At 43.2% G+C, this 16589-nt stretch overlaps 1 protein-coding gene across 21 annotated transcripts in view; it reads right to left on the reverse strand.

Annotated features, from left to right (window-relative positions):
* The window catches only part of LOC135911558 (uncharacterized), a 412939-nt gene that overhangs the window by 261535 nt on the left and 134815 nt on the right, over positions 1-16589 (reverse strand). For all 21 annotated transcript variants that reach the window (XM_070528859.1, XM_070528854.1, XM_070528861.1 and 18 more), the window contains exons 14-17: positions 14920-15022; positions 9534-9727; positions 4380-4577; positions 1623-1721 (exon numbers count right to left, since the gene is read on the reverse strand). In XM_070528859.1, the coding sequence (XP_070384960.1) occupies positions 1623-1721; positions 4380-4577; positions 9534-9727; positions 14920-15022 (594 nt within the window). The remainder of the gene's footprint in view (positions 1-1622; positions 1722-4379; positions 4578-9533; positions 9728-14919; positions 15023-16589) is intronic.

A 16589-nucleotide genomic window follows, 5' to 3' on the forward strand; every position in this document is an offset into this window, starting at 1 on the left:
GTAGACAACACTTTGCTTGGTTTCAACTCTGCAATTACAATGTGTCCTAAAATGAATAATCGGAAAGTTAATCAGCCAAGTCATCACAGAAAATTTTCTTGACTGTAGTTAAACTCCTTCCCCTTTCTTGCCATTCCACAGAGCTTTTGATTGACAGCTGCATGAAACATCATAAAGAAATTAGCAATGTGTGCTGCAATATACTGCGTAGCAAATTACGTTATTTTTACTGTTAGCTGAGGACTATAACACAGAATGTTGCAGTTGGTTTAAAGTTCCTTGTTCAACATTTAATATCAACAGCTTCTCACACCGCAAGTACATTACCTCTAAATAAACTATAATTGCCAAAACTAGGAATTTTTTGGGGGTGACATAGTTTAAGAATCTTGCGAACCACAAAATGCGACCTTCCTCATGAAGCTGTCCTTGCAGTTAAATAAATTAGCCAAACTACCAATAAGTTTTTTGATACAGTATTGTGTCCACAATCTCTGCTAGTCATAGCAAATCTCTACACCCGTATGTAAATGGCAGTATTACCAGGAAACTGCTTGCAATGTGTTGCCACCAATACAACCTTCTAATATGGCACTTCTCAAGCGGGAACACAGTGCAGGGAGCTCGCTGGCTTCAGTTACTCTGACCCCATAAAGGTAGGGGTACCGTTATGGGATAATGTTAAGGGATAAGAAAGGGATTATGGTGCGTTAAGGGATAAGAAAAGAGCAGATTGGGTGAGAGAACAAACGCGAGTTAATGACATCTTAGTTGAAATCAAGAAAAAGAAATGGGCATGGGCAGGACATGTAATGAGGAGGGAAGATAACCAATGGTCATTAACGGTTACAGACTGGATTCCAAGGGAAGGGAAGCGTAGCAGGGGGCGGCAGAAAGTTAGGTGGGCGGATGAGATTAAGAAGTTTGCAGGGACAACATGGCCACAATTAGTACATGACCGGGGTAGTTGGAGAAGTATGGGAGAGGCCTTTGCCCTGCAGTGGGCGTAACCAGGCTGATGATGATGATGACCATCAAAACTTCTAGGTCTGCTCCTGTCTGCTCAACCTGATTAGGGTGAGTTGGTTCATCCTCAATGAATATTGAAGCAGTGCAATGGGACAAGGACAAGAAAACAAGAAAACAACCCCAACTATACTCGCGGACAACTTTCTGTGGCTATGAAGGGAAAGCTACAGGGGTGGAGCTTCTACGAATGTGTTACCGCGCCAAGTAGTCCACCAGCATGTGACAGTGCTTTTGGTTGCTCGGAACAGACAGTGAATCGACACAGCTTCCATGTGTGATGGTTTCGCATTTGCCCAGATGTGGAAGAGAAAAGCCCCAAAATAAGTGAACTTTTACGTACAGTGGTGTGATCTTTCTTATTTAACTGTTGCTAATAAGGTGTTTATGGTGTCTCTTCCCGAGCTTAAACTAACATGAATGAAATGCAGGACTCTTTTTAGAAGCATTCTCACTTGTGCATGCTTTGCCTCTGTAGCTTTCCCTTAATAGCCACAGAAAGTTGTCCACGAGTACAGTGACTTTTTCACTGGTGTTAAAAAGAAGTTGTACTGTTTAAAGACAAAATTTTAAAAAAGAAGATATTATATACTCACGTTGGTAATGGCATTAGGCGCAGCTCTGTGTTCAAGCAGCAGGTTGATGATAAGTGTGTGCCCTTGTTGAGCTGCCTGGTGCAGGGGTGTGTAGCCATGCTGTTTGAGAAGAAGCATTATGAGTGAATATCAGAAGACCACACCTCTAAAGCACCAATGGACAGGCTTCTACAATAAATACTGTTCCCCCTTCTAGGATCATATCCTACGTCAAGTCCCAAGCATGGGACCATTATAACACTGGATACCATTTAATTCGAAAAGAAAAAAGACATAGTGCAAGCATAGTTATCACATACATACCTAAAGGCAAAGGTGCTTACACATAAAACATGCGAGACATGTCTGAACACAAAAGCCAGCATCAAGGATAAGCAAGTTGACATGCTGCGATAACAGTAGAAAAACAAGGCAAACACAACCTCAGCTTGGTGCCAATGCTTCGACAAGGAAACTTCTTTTCATCAAGACAATTTAAGCCTCAGAACATAGTAGCAGCTTAAGTGACATTTCACAGTGCTTTCTTAAAGGGGCCCTGAACCAGCCCTAGGGCTTGGTGAAATAACATAGTCCGCGGGTAGCATACGCTGCTGTGAACATCTCGGCTAAGTTTTGTTGTACGCAGTGCGTGGAGAGCTGGCAAGCGGATCGCGAAGTCACCTTTCTCTCAAGCACTCTCTTTTCAACGGAAGGCCCTGTCCTCACTCTCTTCTGGACGCTTTATTTTGTCATTCCCTTAGACGGCTGCTATTGGCCGATAGCCGACATCAAGCTGCGGTCGGCTACATGGCGTAGATATTGCGGCCGCCACTGGGTGCCGTCACGAGTCCACTGGCTAAGCACACAGCGGCTCGATAAGGACAACTGCATTTGGCTTATGTTTAGCGCATCGTAGGCACCAAAGGCGGAAGTTGTGGCATATACATTAACATCCAAAATGAAATTTGAACTGCAAGCCACGGTGACATTTAGAAGGCGGAGCACGCCTTCTAAATTGTGGGCACGCCCCACTGTGCTGTAGCGTTCGCAGTGCAAGGCATTGAAGAAGGAACGGGAGCACAGTGGAGGCCGTGTTAGATAGCCCCACTTCTGCTGAATGCATTGAAGTACTTTTTGCAGCAAAGTATTTCTGAAATTGCCTATTTTCACTTCAAGTGCCTTTCTCCACTTCGATAAAAATTGGTTCAGGGCCCCTTTAAATGCAGGCGAAACACATCTCCTCAAACGTTGTCTCACATATTATCTAACAAGCAAAGCAGTAAATGGGTATGAGCTTCCCAAAGATTGTTTTAACAGTTTTTAAGCTGTATGCACATTAAAAAAAATTATATATATATATATATATATATATATATATATATATATATATATATATATATATATATATATATATATATATATATATATATATATATATATTACAAGCAAGGGACAGCCAATATGCCGACATGTGTCAATATTTCTATGGGACAGCTGGAATCAGATCTGTTAAAATAATTGCTTTTAAATCCTCGCACCTATCTCCGCTATATAGATGAAATCTTTGTTAAATGGGAACATGGCATTACCCTAAACATATTCCCTAAACAATACCCTGAACACATTCATTAATCATGCTGTCACCTAACAAAGTTCACCACCATTCACTACTCTCCTATTCAAATTAACTTCCTCAATATGCCTGTTTGTTTACATAAAACATTGGAAAACTGAAAATGTACTACTACTAAGGAATGTACTAGGGAAGTACTATCAAATACTATCAAAGCATGACTGCCTTATAAAAGCATTCTCTGAGGAACCAAGGGTCACCTATTGCCATAATCTGGCTTAGACATGCTAATGCATGCAAATGCCTATCCTCAGTGTACTGCCATCTAACAGCCTGTCCTTGCACCCGGTGCAAAATTTTACTGATAATTAGACTCGAATGCTTGCTTCATTGGCCTACTGTGTTGATTTTGAATGCCTGCAGTGTTTGCTCATGTTTCTTTTAGGTAAGAAGGCTCACAAACTATCCAGCTTTACTTAGGAGCTTAAACAGCCATCCCTCACATTGACATCAATCTTTACAGATATGGCACTTCTTTCATTTGTTTTTGCTATGCTCTAATTGATTACTATGATCTAATTATTTCTGTGTCTAACTTTACTGTGTTGTCTGCCTTTGTTCACTACAAGTATTGCATAAGCACATTTTTGTTACTGAGCATAATGTTAGCCATCATTTATTTATTACTTGGTTGAAATTTACAGACCATTTGTGAATTGCTCGTTAGATCCATTATGGATGCTACACGATTATTGCTATGTTTGCCTTTTTTTTAATGTATTTTGGTGCACCCATGCTGCAATCTTTTCTATTTATCTCTTTCACTGCCTCAATTGCCTTTGTCTCCTGTCTATGCTGCATCTGTGCCAAAGGTGCCCCTGCCTGCTTGCCAAACTTTGCATCTAGGGAGCCAGGCCCTGTCAAGTTATGATACCCGAACTTTTTCATGTTATCCAATTTCTCTGTAGAGATATGAAGATTTGATCTGATGATAATGATGTTTTGTAAGTGGGCCTCACTGTAGAGCACTGCAAAGTGCCATGTTCATCTCAAAAAGCACTAAGCGTGTGTACTGGCTAAAGCTGGAAAGTTACTAGGGTGCATAAAAATTTTACTCCAAGAACATTGGTGTGACAAGCAAGTGAAAAAGTTTGCGAAGTAGCATAATGTTGCTCTTCCTGTGATAAGAATGAAAGACTGCTTACCGATGTAGTGGCATTCACATTGGCACCCTGACGCAGCAGAAAGCGAATCATGTTGGTCTGTCCAAAATGGCATGCCACGTGTAATGGAGTGTAGCCAGCCTTGGTCGTTGGATCCAGGGAGGCACCGTGCTTAGCCAGAATAGTTGCCACTTCCACCCTGTCCTCTTGAGCGCACAGGTGCATGGGTGTCAGCCCATTCTGCAATAACGTAATAAAAAAGCCAGACAACAAATGTCATGCGCTACTACTCCTTTAACTACAGTGAACCCACAATAACTAAAATTTGGATAATAAAAGTTTTCAATACAGAACTTTTTCAGGTTTTTGCTTGGTCCGTTATGTCTTAATTGCATGTTGGATCTGCTTAATTCAGACAAGCACAGTAAATCATGAATTTCCCTTCATTCCAACTTTTGGCTTTCTAGAGCAAAGGGATGTAGCCAAAAACAAGGTTGATATAGAAACATATCCAGGCATGAATAGTCAAAGCGAGCCCACACGATATTTAGGCTGCCGTGTCTGTTGATAAGCACCATTGCAAAATGAAAATGGCACCATTAACCTGGTCGCCATGAATGCAATCTGCATTCGTGGCGACCAGGTTAATAGATATATTTTTGTACGACTTTCGTATAGCTGCTCCACATAACCTTTTCTCTGTATACAGTAAAACCTCATTAACTCTTTCTGTACCGCGGACACTAGGCATCGCTAGCCAGCTAACGATGGTTTGAAGCGCCACTTTCAAGACCTTCCATGCCGCTCAGACACACTGCGCTTTCAAACGTGAAGGAGGAATACTATATTGTTTTCTAAGCAGTTCGCTTTTCCCCCACCAGGAGTTAATTTTTTAACGCACTCTGAAGTTTCACAATTGTCAAAGAAGAAAGCAAAAATGGCTGCCTCCGGGAGAGGCGCGCGCGCTTCCAAGGATGACAAAATTCGTGATTCTGCTGCGTCTGCGGCTGATTTTATAGATGGATCGAGCAGCAGTAGGTCTGAGGATTCTGCCTTTTCCTCTGACTTTGATTCCGAGAGCGACGACGGCGCAAGCCAGCCCAGAATATTGGCAGCCACAGCCTGGCACACCAAACTGTAGCGCTTGCACTTAAATTTTTGAACAGTAAAACCTCGCTAAACCGTAGCCGCTTAAAGAGTAGTTTCGTTTTAAAAGTAGTAAATTTATATTGTTAAAGTTAAAATGTGTTTTGCAACCGCATAAACCGTACCAGCTTAAAGCGTACGTATCGGTTAACACGTAGTGTTTCCACTTTTTGTCGCGCAAACACGGTGGTGCGTCGTCTCCATCGGGCGGCCCAGCAGAACAACAAGCCTCAGAGATTGGAACAATGGCCTCTAAGCGGCCTGTGCATTTGCGCGTGAAGCCACATCAATATCAACATCATTTTGGAGCCATGCCAGGGAGTGTTGTGGCATGGTTGTGGCGTCGTGCAAGCAAGGACTTGCGTCATGCCGAAGCTTGGATAAAAAAATTACCGACGATTACGTTACTTCCTAATGCGAAATTTGAGCGCAGCAAATAAGCTGTTTCACCTTTTCGATAGATTGAGGCAAAGAAATCGAGCAACACATGTATGCGCTATCACAGAATTTTTTTTTTATTTTTCACACGTATTCCTTTAACAAAGACTCCATTAACAGTTCTTGACAGTCATGAAGGAAGCTTTGTGGTCGGAGAAATAGACTGATATATGTTCGACTTGGTACACCAATGCTTGATTCTCAAAGACGAGATCTATACAAGTGCCTCGCGAGGTTGTCACAGCCGTGGGACGCGTTACGAGCGAGAGGAACGGGATGTTCTCCCGCATAAGTGTTAGGAAATTGCTGTTTGTCTTTACGTCAACATTAAAGTCCCCCACTACTAACATCGGTGCGGATCGATGGACGGTTAATGCGAGTTGCAGGAAGTGCACGACGTCTTTCGTGAGTGCGGTAGCGGACTCACGAAAGCGGTATCAGTCGGTCGCTGCTAGCGCTGGGGGGATGAAAGGGGGGCGGAGCTGGTTATGAGGCCGACGACAACGCGAAACCCAGGAACGGACGCCAAAGAGCCATTTGTGTAGCCAGCCCTCCTCCACAGTCTCTCCTCCTCCCTTCCATCATCCTCCCTCGCCCGGAGAGCCGACAGCGCGCATGCGCGGCGGCGGAGGCGAGCTGGTTACGAGGCCGACGACAACGCCGACAACGCCGACAACGCCGACGACGACGACGACGACGCCGACGACGACGCGAAACCCAGGAACGGACGCCAAAGAGCTGCGCTCTAAAAAGACGCCACATGCTAACAAAGATTCGCCTTTTCAGGAACTGCAGGGACCGGCGATGCCTATACAGGTAAGGATCGGAAATGAAAGGAGGTGTGGTGGCGGCCTTGGCAAAGAAAATATCCACCGCCGAACGCACCCGCACGACCTGTTTCCAGGGGTGTACCAAGGGGCAGGGAGAGGAAACCAGACCCGTGCTAGACCCCCCCCCCCACGAAATTTTTATGTACCAGTCTCTGGACCAAAATAAAGTTACTTCACTCACTCACTCACTCACCAGGCACCCACCTGCCCAGCCCTCCCTTTCCTTTTCGTCCCCAGTCAAGTGCATGCCCCCTGTTTAGCGCCTGTGTATGTTGTTCTCTCGTTGTCGCTCATCCAAGTTTTTCATGCTAAAAAGTTGTATCATGCATGACCCCTCCACAAAAATAATTCCTGGCTATGCCACTGCCTGTCTCCACCAACCCTATCGCAATAAGTGCCTTCACTATGTTCACATTCGACAGCACATGTGCCATAGTGCATAGTGTCATTGGAAGTATACTGCATATTTTCAAGAGGTGATAAACCAAAGATGCTCTACTATGTTGCATCACTTGCAAAAATGAAAGCAGCCTGCAGTCACCATATTCACTCAATAAGCTACATCAATAAGCTATGCTCAGTGTCCGCTGGCTCAATGGGCACTCATGCACTACATGCACAGCCGGCAGGGGTATGGGCATGAAGACAGTTCACCACACAGGTGCTCGCTCGAAACGGAGGTGCAGTCTGTCGGCAAATACGCACACATCCCAACACAAGGACAGCGTATGCTTTGTAGAAGACTGGCTGCATATAAATCGCATGGGTTCACCACCACCACACAGCAGCAACTGGTGTTTCACACTCATGCACAGTTGTGCAAGAGAGCCAGAATAATTTTTCACCACTTTGCAAAAAAGAAAAATAGAATGAAAGAAAGCGAGAGACCTTTTAGGCCCATATGTTAGGTAACATTTAACATGCTGTCCCATTACTTTCTTTGTTGGTGGCAGTAGGCATAAAGAGATGCAAATTCATACTAGCTGGTTAGTGCATACTATTGTTTAGTGTGCAGTTATGCTACATTCCCACCAGGAACATATTACCGAAGTTACACTTATCTGTTTCATATAACAAGCCCTAACTCTGTCTTGGAGTGTATTTTTCAACATCATTGAATTCAAATTTCTGCTAATTCAAAGTAGGTGGTCACCATCCCGTAGGAGTTTGAATGCAGTTACAGTTGACTCACGTTAATTCAAACTGACATCAAAATACCCTACTGGCAACAGCACAGATCTACAATAGCTGTATTAGGTATCCTGAATAGTGTATATTAACGTAAAATGCATTTCTCGACTTTGATAAAATGTGGTTCAGGACCACTTTAACAGCACATTTGATGAAAATAAGATAAACTATTAAATCGAGGATCTGACAAAAACTTATCTGGACAAGGAAAATCAAAGTCAATAAAACACACATCGTCAACCAAAGCAAAATATACAGTTAAACCAAGATATAATAAACTTCAACATAATGAAATTATTGATATAACAAAGTATTTAACTTTTCATAACCTCTTGTCCATAGAACACCATGACATTAGAACCTCAATATAATGAAGTGTGATTTAAATATAACAAAATCTCACTTCCGCAGCAAAGGAATGCCGAGACAATAAATGGGAACTTCCGTGGATGCGAAAGGTCAAATGATTGAATTACAAGTGGCTGCTTGCAAACGCACCTCTCAAATCGTGCGCGGTGCTACAAGGGCAACCGCCGAAGTTAAGCCGCATAATGTTCCCTATGAAGTCCAAGTGCAATAACATCCTATCGCGCCCCAGGCACTTTGCACTTTAGGTGCAAGTGAAAGTGTGCGAGGGTGAGACAAGCAAGATGGTGGCTTCACGCACAAGTGCCACCTCCCCATGCAAGCAAAGGGAAAGAGGGGGAGGGGAGCGAGCTCCCAGTAATGCAATCAAGCACACGCGAGGAGCAGGAGAAGGAGTAAGTTGACACGCATCGCGATTTCTGGCGTGCGTCTCAGCCACAGCGGCATATGCCTGTAAGCGCGGCTGAGTGCATACGAAGCCACGCACCCTGCTTTAGAGGAAATCTGCCACATGTGCAAAGAGTGGGCGTGCCGAGACAGCATGGCATCATGTAAGCTGTCTTCCGGCGCGTTTAGTGTTGACAGTTGCGTAATCTCGAGTTTCGGTGACCCGTCGGAGCGAGAGGCAGACGAAGCATTCACTCCCCGCTGCCAGCGCTTTTCATGATAGCGTCGTCCCAGTGTAGGTGACGCTATCAGCTGCGGGGGCGGAGTGGACACGAAAGCGTGGCTGGCTTCATTTAATTCGTACCGCCTACGTGAAGATATCGTCGACATGGCATGAAACCGTATCATTCGTCACCAACTCTCAAATTCATCAAAATTAATTGTTTTCTCATTGTAATTTGCTTTTTTCGTTAGCCAGATAATTCAGAAAATCCTGCGGCCCTTCCCCATGCAAGAAAAATCGATTGGCGATTGTACTTATTTCCATAAAAGGTTGAATTTCGATACAACGAAATTTCTACATAACGAAGCAAACTGCCAATTTTACCTACTTCTTTATGACAAGATTTAACTGTACTCAAATACCCTTGCGAGAGCTGAAAACGTCTCTTATTTCAATATATTGCACCTTGGTCAGTGCCATGTGCTTTATTGATTAATATACACTATCACCAGCAGTGAAGCAAAATATAATGCCACATAAAGTGTTTACAGGCACTAAGCTTTCCTAAACACAAGCTTTATAAAAAGGTCACACAGGTGCATGTCTTATTCATACCTTGGCCTTGGCATCACAGTCAGCCCCATGCTCGACCAGCAAAGCAGCCAGGTCGGCATGGCCTTCTTGAGCTGCCAAGTGCAGAGGTGTGAAGCCTGCCCGTGACTCAGCTCCTGGCTTGGCTCCGTACTCCAAAAGGCTGCTGGCTATGTCCATCTGGTCTTTGCGTGCCGCTACGTGTAGTGGTGTATACCCTGAGAAAGCACAAAACGTAAGACTATAAGGCATCTATAGGACAAAGTTTCCAAATGGAATGAAAAGAACTCTACTTGAGTGGAATAGCATTTCACACTGACCAAATCACACAGACTGCAGTAAAGTGCATTCATGTGGTACTAGCAACCTAGGAGGAAACTCGGCAACCAGAAATGGTGAACTAACTGGCATCTGATAGGTGGTATGCATAAGTGAAGTTTACTTCTGGCCAATTGGCAATTGGCCAGAAGTGACAATTGTGGCCAAGTTTACTTGGTCACAATTCAACCATGCTCTGGCACTTCAGCAGATAAGTAAATGAAAATTGAAAACCCACACAGAGTCTACATGTTAGTTTACAGGCGATAGCCTCTCCACGAGAATCCTGATATGGTTTCAAAGGCATCTGTGTATTCACAATTCTCTAAAACATGCACTGTCAGAGCTGGCTACTCCAAAATAAGAGATCTGAAAAAAGCAAACCTCTGCTATTCGCTTTGTCGTCAATATCAATTTTATGGTTAAAAGTGAATTCAAAGCGAACTGTAATAGTGCCAAATAATTCTGAAGCGAAAAGTTCAAATAATTGTGAGGTTTGCATAAAATTTTGACAAAGCAGCTTGAAATTAACAAAATGACAAAGAAAATGGGGGAGTCCTTACTTGTGAAGGTGGAAACAATTACATCTTAGGAAACAGCTTATTTTCAAAGTTCCATATGCTGATATATACAGGGTGTCTACCAAGTTGACATCTTAAATTCCCTGAGTTTTCCAGGTTTTCCCCGAGTACCATTGCAAAATTCGCTGAGTGATGCAGAACTATGTTTTATGTCAAGACGGGCTGAAACCATATCGCCCGATGGTGTCATTCTCTAGTAAGCATATGAAAAAAAATAAAAAATAACAACTTAAACCAATTTGCATACTTAGGAGTAGTGTTTATGTTATTTAAAAAGGTAATAGAAAGGAGGGGTTAGTAAAATGCACACAAAATAAAATGACTCCGAAAAAAATTGCAAATCAATTTGGATACTCTCAAATACGAATAAAAAGGAGATGCATAAGAAGCAAATATTTTCGAATGTGAGCTATTTCTATCAAATGATAACAAGCTCAGTGGTATGAGGCCCAAACTTTGTCACAATTGAGACTCTCTCTCAACAGCTAGTAAGTCAACCTTAACTGTCCTGACATACTCTCAGCCCATGCACGATACCTCAGTATTATGTTTCACTGCTTTAAAGAGTTTATTTTGGTTTGCATGAGGGACACCTGCATCTCGGCATCAGCCAACACTGTTTTTTGAGCTCAAGCTCCTCCAATACGGCAGCAGCACGCTTCCTTTCCCGTTAATCCCACAATACATAGGTCCTTTCTGTTCTTGTCCTCCTTCCCCCACTCGTTCGCCTCGTGGACCATTTGATTCATCTTCTTGATCAGTTGCACAGTCCATGTCCAATTTTTTGAACTCTCTAGGGATCACGAAAACGTTCGAAATATCGGCCAGTTGGAAAAAATAAACGCTTGTCACTTACTGCCCTTAAGGGCTCAAACCGCCACAGGCACATTTGTAAATACTCTGAAGGCCTGTCGGTACATGTATTAGGCATATCGGTGCTCGAACTCTGACAGCAGATACCGGGTGCACGCATGTATAATTAAGGAATACATACTGTGTCCCGTGGCAATAGCCCCTTGCCACGTTTGTTATACTTCACTGCAATACATTTGCGTATGCTTCACCAAGTAACATTTCTGTACAGAGGCGAAGCTGACTTTCGGAAACCGGCCATTATGCAACGTACCGTGCTTTCCAAGCTTCTAAGCCAATCGCGAGGACCACAATGGCGGAGTCGGTGCCATTGCTGACAGCAGCGAATTGGTTCAGTGAAAGACACGGCACCTAACGGCAAGAAGCTTAATAGCGAACGTTGAAGCAGCTAGGTCTAGCGTTGCCGCAGTGGTGGCTACAGCTGCCAGCGGATCTGCATGTGAGAGTGCCGATTCCAGGCGGCGAAGTAATCAAAAGGGCAGCAGTGGTGGTTTTGATTAATGTGGTCTCGGACCTGCGGTCACGGCAAAACGTCCGGAAAATCGGACGGAGAAGGGTTTTTGCGTCCAAAATTTCAGACGTTCCGATACATTGACTCAATAAGAAACATGGTTGTGCTGCGAAGCTGTCCAAATTATCGGGCATCCAGAAAGTCGGTCATTGACTGCCACTGGCAACTCCTCCAGTCGACGACAGGGCGTCAAAGACAATTCATCACGATTCCTGTCTGTTACTCAAGCCAGCATTACCGTGACTTTTGACCCTTTCAATAAAATTACAGCTAATTTTCCCTGATAGAGGCTCAAATTCCCTGAGTTTTCCCCAAGTTTTTCCAGACTACTCAATATCCCTGAGAATTCCCGGTTTTCCCGGTTGGCAGACACCCTGTATATAGATATTTTCATGAAAGAAGACATTCAGTGCTTTTTACGTAGTAGTAGAAATAAATCCAAGGCACCTTTCTCTTCAACACTTTATTCCAGAATGAAAAAAAAATTAAGCTAGCACTATTTTCTTTCATCAGAGCCCCACATTCGCAAGTGCAATGTTCAAACCTACATGAGCTTTGCTCGCTTGCGGGTGAGCAGACTAGCACATTCAAGGCTCGTTCTCGCTGCAGGAACCACGCATAAAAATGCATTCGCGTTACCAAATAAAATTTGATGATACAAGCCTAAGCTCCTCAGAATTTACACAGCATCCAACACGCACAAGAGCTGCAAGAAGCACCGAGACTGCAGCAAAACATGCATGCATACACACCACCAAGCCATATAAACAGCCACGAACAGTGCTTCTCTGCGCTGTCCGTGCCGTGCTGACCGAGCAAAGAGCGACAGCAGCACCACGAGATTCATGAATCGGTGACGGGTCCACGCAGTCACAGAAGTTTGAAAACTGAACCTAATCTAGTAACGTTGGTTTGAGGAGTGTCATGCGTCAACATGATGTGCCCATGTCGCATGCGACTTTGATTGTGCGATGCTGGCAGTTTAGCCTGTGATGTGCAAATTCAGTGCAGTGCTTTCCACCTGCACATCCAGTCCAGTAATCGTTTAGATGAACATGTCGGCCGGTCGTCTATATACCCAAATGACATTTCTACAGTCCTTAGTCATGTGTATAATCTAAGGCTTTTTCACTGAGAGCCGCTCAATAAGCAGCAAACTTCTCGCGAAGGCTTGTTGGCCACCATCATGTTGGCCAGTAGTATATTTTTGTCATGGCCACACTACCTAGGCTGTTAGGCCTAACAAGCGCTGCTTCACTGGGTGTCAGCAACCAAACTTACGGTTGGTGTCAAGTTGATGCTGATCTATTCGCAGCAGCTGTATGGCTCTCAGGAAGACTAGAAACAACCTCACCAATGAAAGCGAGAGTACAAGGGTACACCTGAATTATAAGTTTCTTCATGGGTGCCATTTCTATGACATCATGTGCGTGGATAATGTCTGAATAATCGAGCAAAACACCATAAGCCATCCGAAAGTTTGGTTGCCATTATACATTGGTTTAATAATGAAGGTAATAGTGCCACAGGGATGTTCGATAATCAAGCAGGTCCAAATATTGGGTGGCAACTGTAAATAAATATTGGTCTTTGGTTTGTTTTGGCTATGAGCCATGGCAATAGTAATGAAACTTGCTTACTGAAACCGAAACTGACAATTGCACGTTTTCAAATTTATATTTGTTCGTTCCAGATATAGAAGACTTCCATTAATTTGAATCCAGTTAATTTGATTTTTCGGTTTATTTGATTCTGACGAAAGGTCCCAGTTGGAGCCCATGCATTTCTATGGGACCCAACTTTCAATATTTCAATCCTTAAATTGGCCTTGGCCAGATAATTTAAACTTGGTCATCACGCACATGTCTAACCCCAATGGTGACTGCAGTGGTTACTCCAATAGTGGCAGCGTCAGTCTTGGCAGAGCTTAGGCTACATGGAATGCATCGAACACACGTCATTTCCCGTCGAAAATGCCTATTTCCTGTCGAAAATGCCTATTTTCAGCATGCCCCAGAAAGATTTCAAGGCAAAAAAGGTAGCTCACAATGAATTATTACAGTATTTGCCCTATTCTAATGCATGCCTTTCTTTTTTCTAGAAAAATCGTAGGAAAATTATTTGCATGGTACAATCCGATATGAAACCGAAACCAAAACTGCATTCGCAGCAGCCTACCATCAGTGCCAGCCTAACCAGCGTCATCAACATTGCCATCAGAAGATGAGACCATGGACGACAACAAAACAGTTCTTGCATAGCATAACAACAACGACGTGCTGCTCTCAGTATGATTATGAAAGCGCATTCAAACGATAAGTTATTTTACACGTTAAGCTAGAGGCAACAAGTCACGTCACATGAACGAAAGTCGACTGTACTTTGAAAATTCTGACTACTGAAGTTCAAATTAAAGTGAACACCAAATAGAATAGTATACAATCCACTATTTGAAAAAAATAGAATATTCCCACAAGTCAACAAAGCAGTGCTGCGATGGTGCAGAATGCCAAGACTTTCCACTAAGAATGCAATGCACATATCTCAAGGCACTGTATTTCCAGATTCTGCCAATATCTTTTCCTTGACAATCATAAAATATTTGTTCCTTGGTCACTGCTACCATAAATAAAGTGCCACAAAACCACGATGTGAACCATGGTGTGTACAATGTAACTTCAGTCAACACTAGGGTTATATACTGCAATCAGACTTCCTTTTGCTCCTGTGTGTCTCCTGTTTATTATTTTTAAAGAGTATTTACCCCAAGTGAATAAGAAATAAACTTTCAGTTGTTAGTGCACCCACTGGTAATCCTGTCTACTCTGTCCTCCGTCTGGCACAGTTTGAAAATGGAGTTACTGTTCTCGCGATTAACATATCCCACTGCATTACATATTTCCAAAAATATAAGCACACATCAGTTGCTGGCAGTGCACTGAAAGTAATGTGAGCATGACAGTACATTGAACACCTGAAAGAACAGGCATGACAGAAAGCAAATCGGTGAGTGAGAGTGTAATGTCCGTACAGGAGACCATCAAGCACTCCTTTCCTCCGACAGTTGTGGCACTGTGTTCCCTGTTACAAAATGCCATTAGCATATGCTGAAGCCAAGCCTACAAACCATTGCGTGCTGCTGAATGGGGCGAGGCACCTTTCTCCAAAAGCAAGAGAGCCACATTGACATGGTCGTAGTGTGCAGCAACATGAAGAGGTGTCACTCCATTCTGGAAAGGAACAATTGATCTTCATTATATGACGCAAGCGAACTCTACGTAGGCTTACCATTTAAGCAGCAAAAGTGCTATTATAAGTGAAAGCTTACAGCTGCTACAAGGTGCAGATCCAGGTTTTTTTTTTTTTCGAGGGGGGGGGGGGTTCTGACAGAGATGGGGATTGATGATGATAGTGGTGGTAGCTGCACGATGATGATCAATAATAATAATAATAATAATAATAATAATAATAAATTTATTTATGTCCCAGAGAGCATTACAACGACACATTTCATTTTCAAACTAAAATGTTGGCATTAAAGCATGTCACTTCTGTGCTGGTCCCGAAGCAACTGATTTCCTGAGGCATACAGAGCCAGAAATAATGCAACTCTATGCTGCCAGATTCTCTTCATTATTCATTTACTGTCTCTCCTGAGCAAAAGAACAATAACAGCTGGGAAGAAAAGATTTCAAGAGTTGTCATGTGCCATACGTTGGCACCGCACACACAAATTTTAGGGGGGGGGGTAGTCAGGACATCTGGACATCCCCCCTGGAACCATGCACGACTGCCAATACCTACAACCCATGCAGGAATCAATACATCAATAGTGGACAGTACTCATAGAGCCCCGCTGTGGAAGAAGAAGAGTGGACTAGCGCCATCAGGCATATAGGCTCAACAATGCCGCAACATCAACACAGTCACCTGATAAATAAATGGCAAATCTTTGTGGGCCTTCTATTCCTACACAAGTCCTTTTGCAATTATAAATGGCCCTGCACTGACCAAAACACAAACACACCATTGAAGTTGTCTTTTAAAAGCTAAAAGTGTGCACAAGAGTCCAGAAAAACATTGAGCAATATGTAGCCTTGTGTAGTACCTAGTTAAAATATACAATTTTCAGGTTAACAACCATTCAGTTTAGGGCAAGAGCTGCAATGCAGTAAGCATATATATATATATATATATATATATATATATATATATATATATATATATATATATATATATATATATATATAGAGAGAGAGAGAGAGAGAGAGAGAGAGAGAGAGAGAGAGAGAGTAGAGGAATCGACGATCGTGAGCTGGTGCATGGCGTGAGAAGTTGCTGTCGCAAGAAGTTGTGTTCCGTGTAGAGTAGGCTGCACGAATTTCAACCCTCGCCATGCGCACACATAGTTTGAGTGAATGCCAATCGCGTTCAGCCGAGGTTAAGCCCATATGTCACAGTCGTGTAGTTCGTGCGTCTGCTGCTGGCGGGCATGAGCGACTGACATGAAGCTAACTAAGCCATCAAAATGAAGAAAACTACTTCTGCAGTTCAGTTTTGACCATACGAGCTTGAAAGAAACATTCCTCATTTTGTACAGTGCACACACAAAAAGCGAGAAGCGACGACACGGAGCAGTATCGACATCGGTATGTTGCCATTTTCGATGGAAAGCTGCCTGCCACACTCACCAGCACTTCCCTAAATTAAATGCGACTGCGAACATGGGTGTATTTTTACATATTGTCATGCAGACTCATTATTTAGCTTCCAAGGTGCACTACTTGCCTCATATCC

Source organism: Dermacentor albipictus, chromosome 1 (assembly GCF_038994185.2).
Source record: "Dermacentor albipictus isolate Rhodes 1998 colony chromosome 1, USDA_Dalb.pri_finalv2, whole genome shotgun sequence".
Lineage (NCBI taxonomy): Eukaryota > Metazoa > Arthropoda > Arachnida > Ixodida > Ixodidae > Dermacentor > Dermacentor albipictus.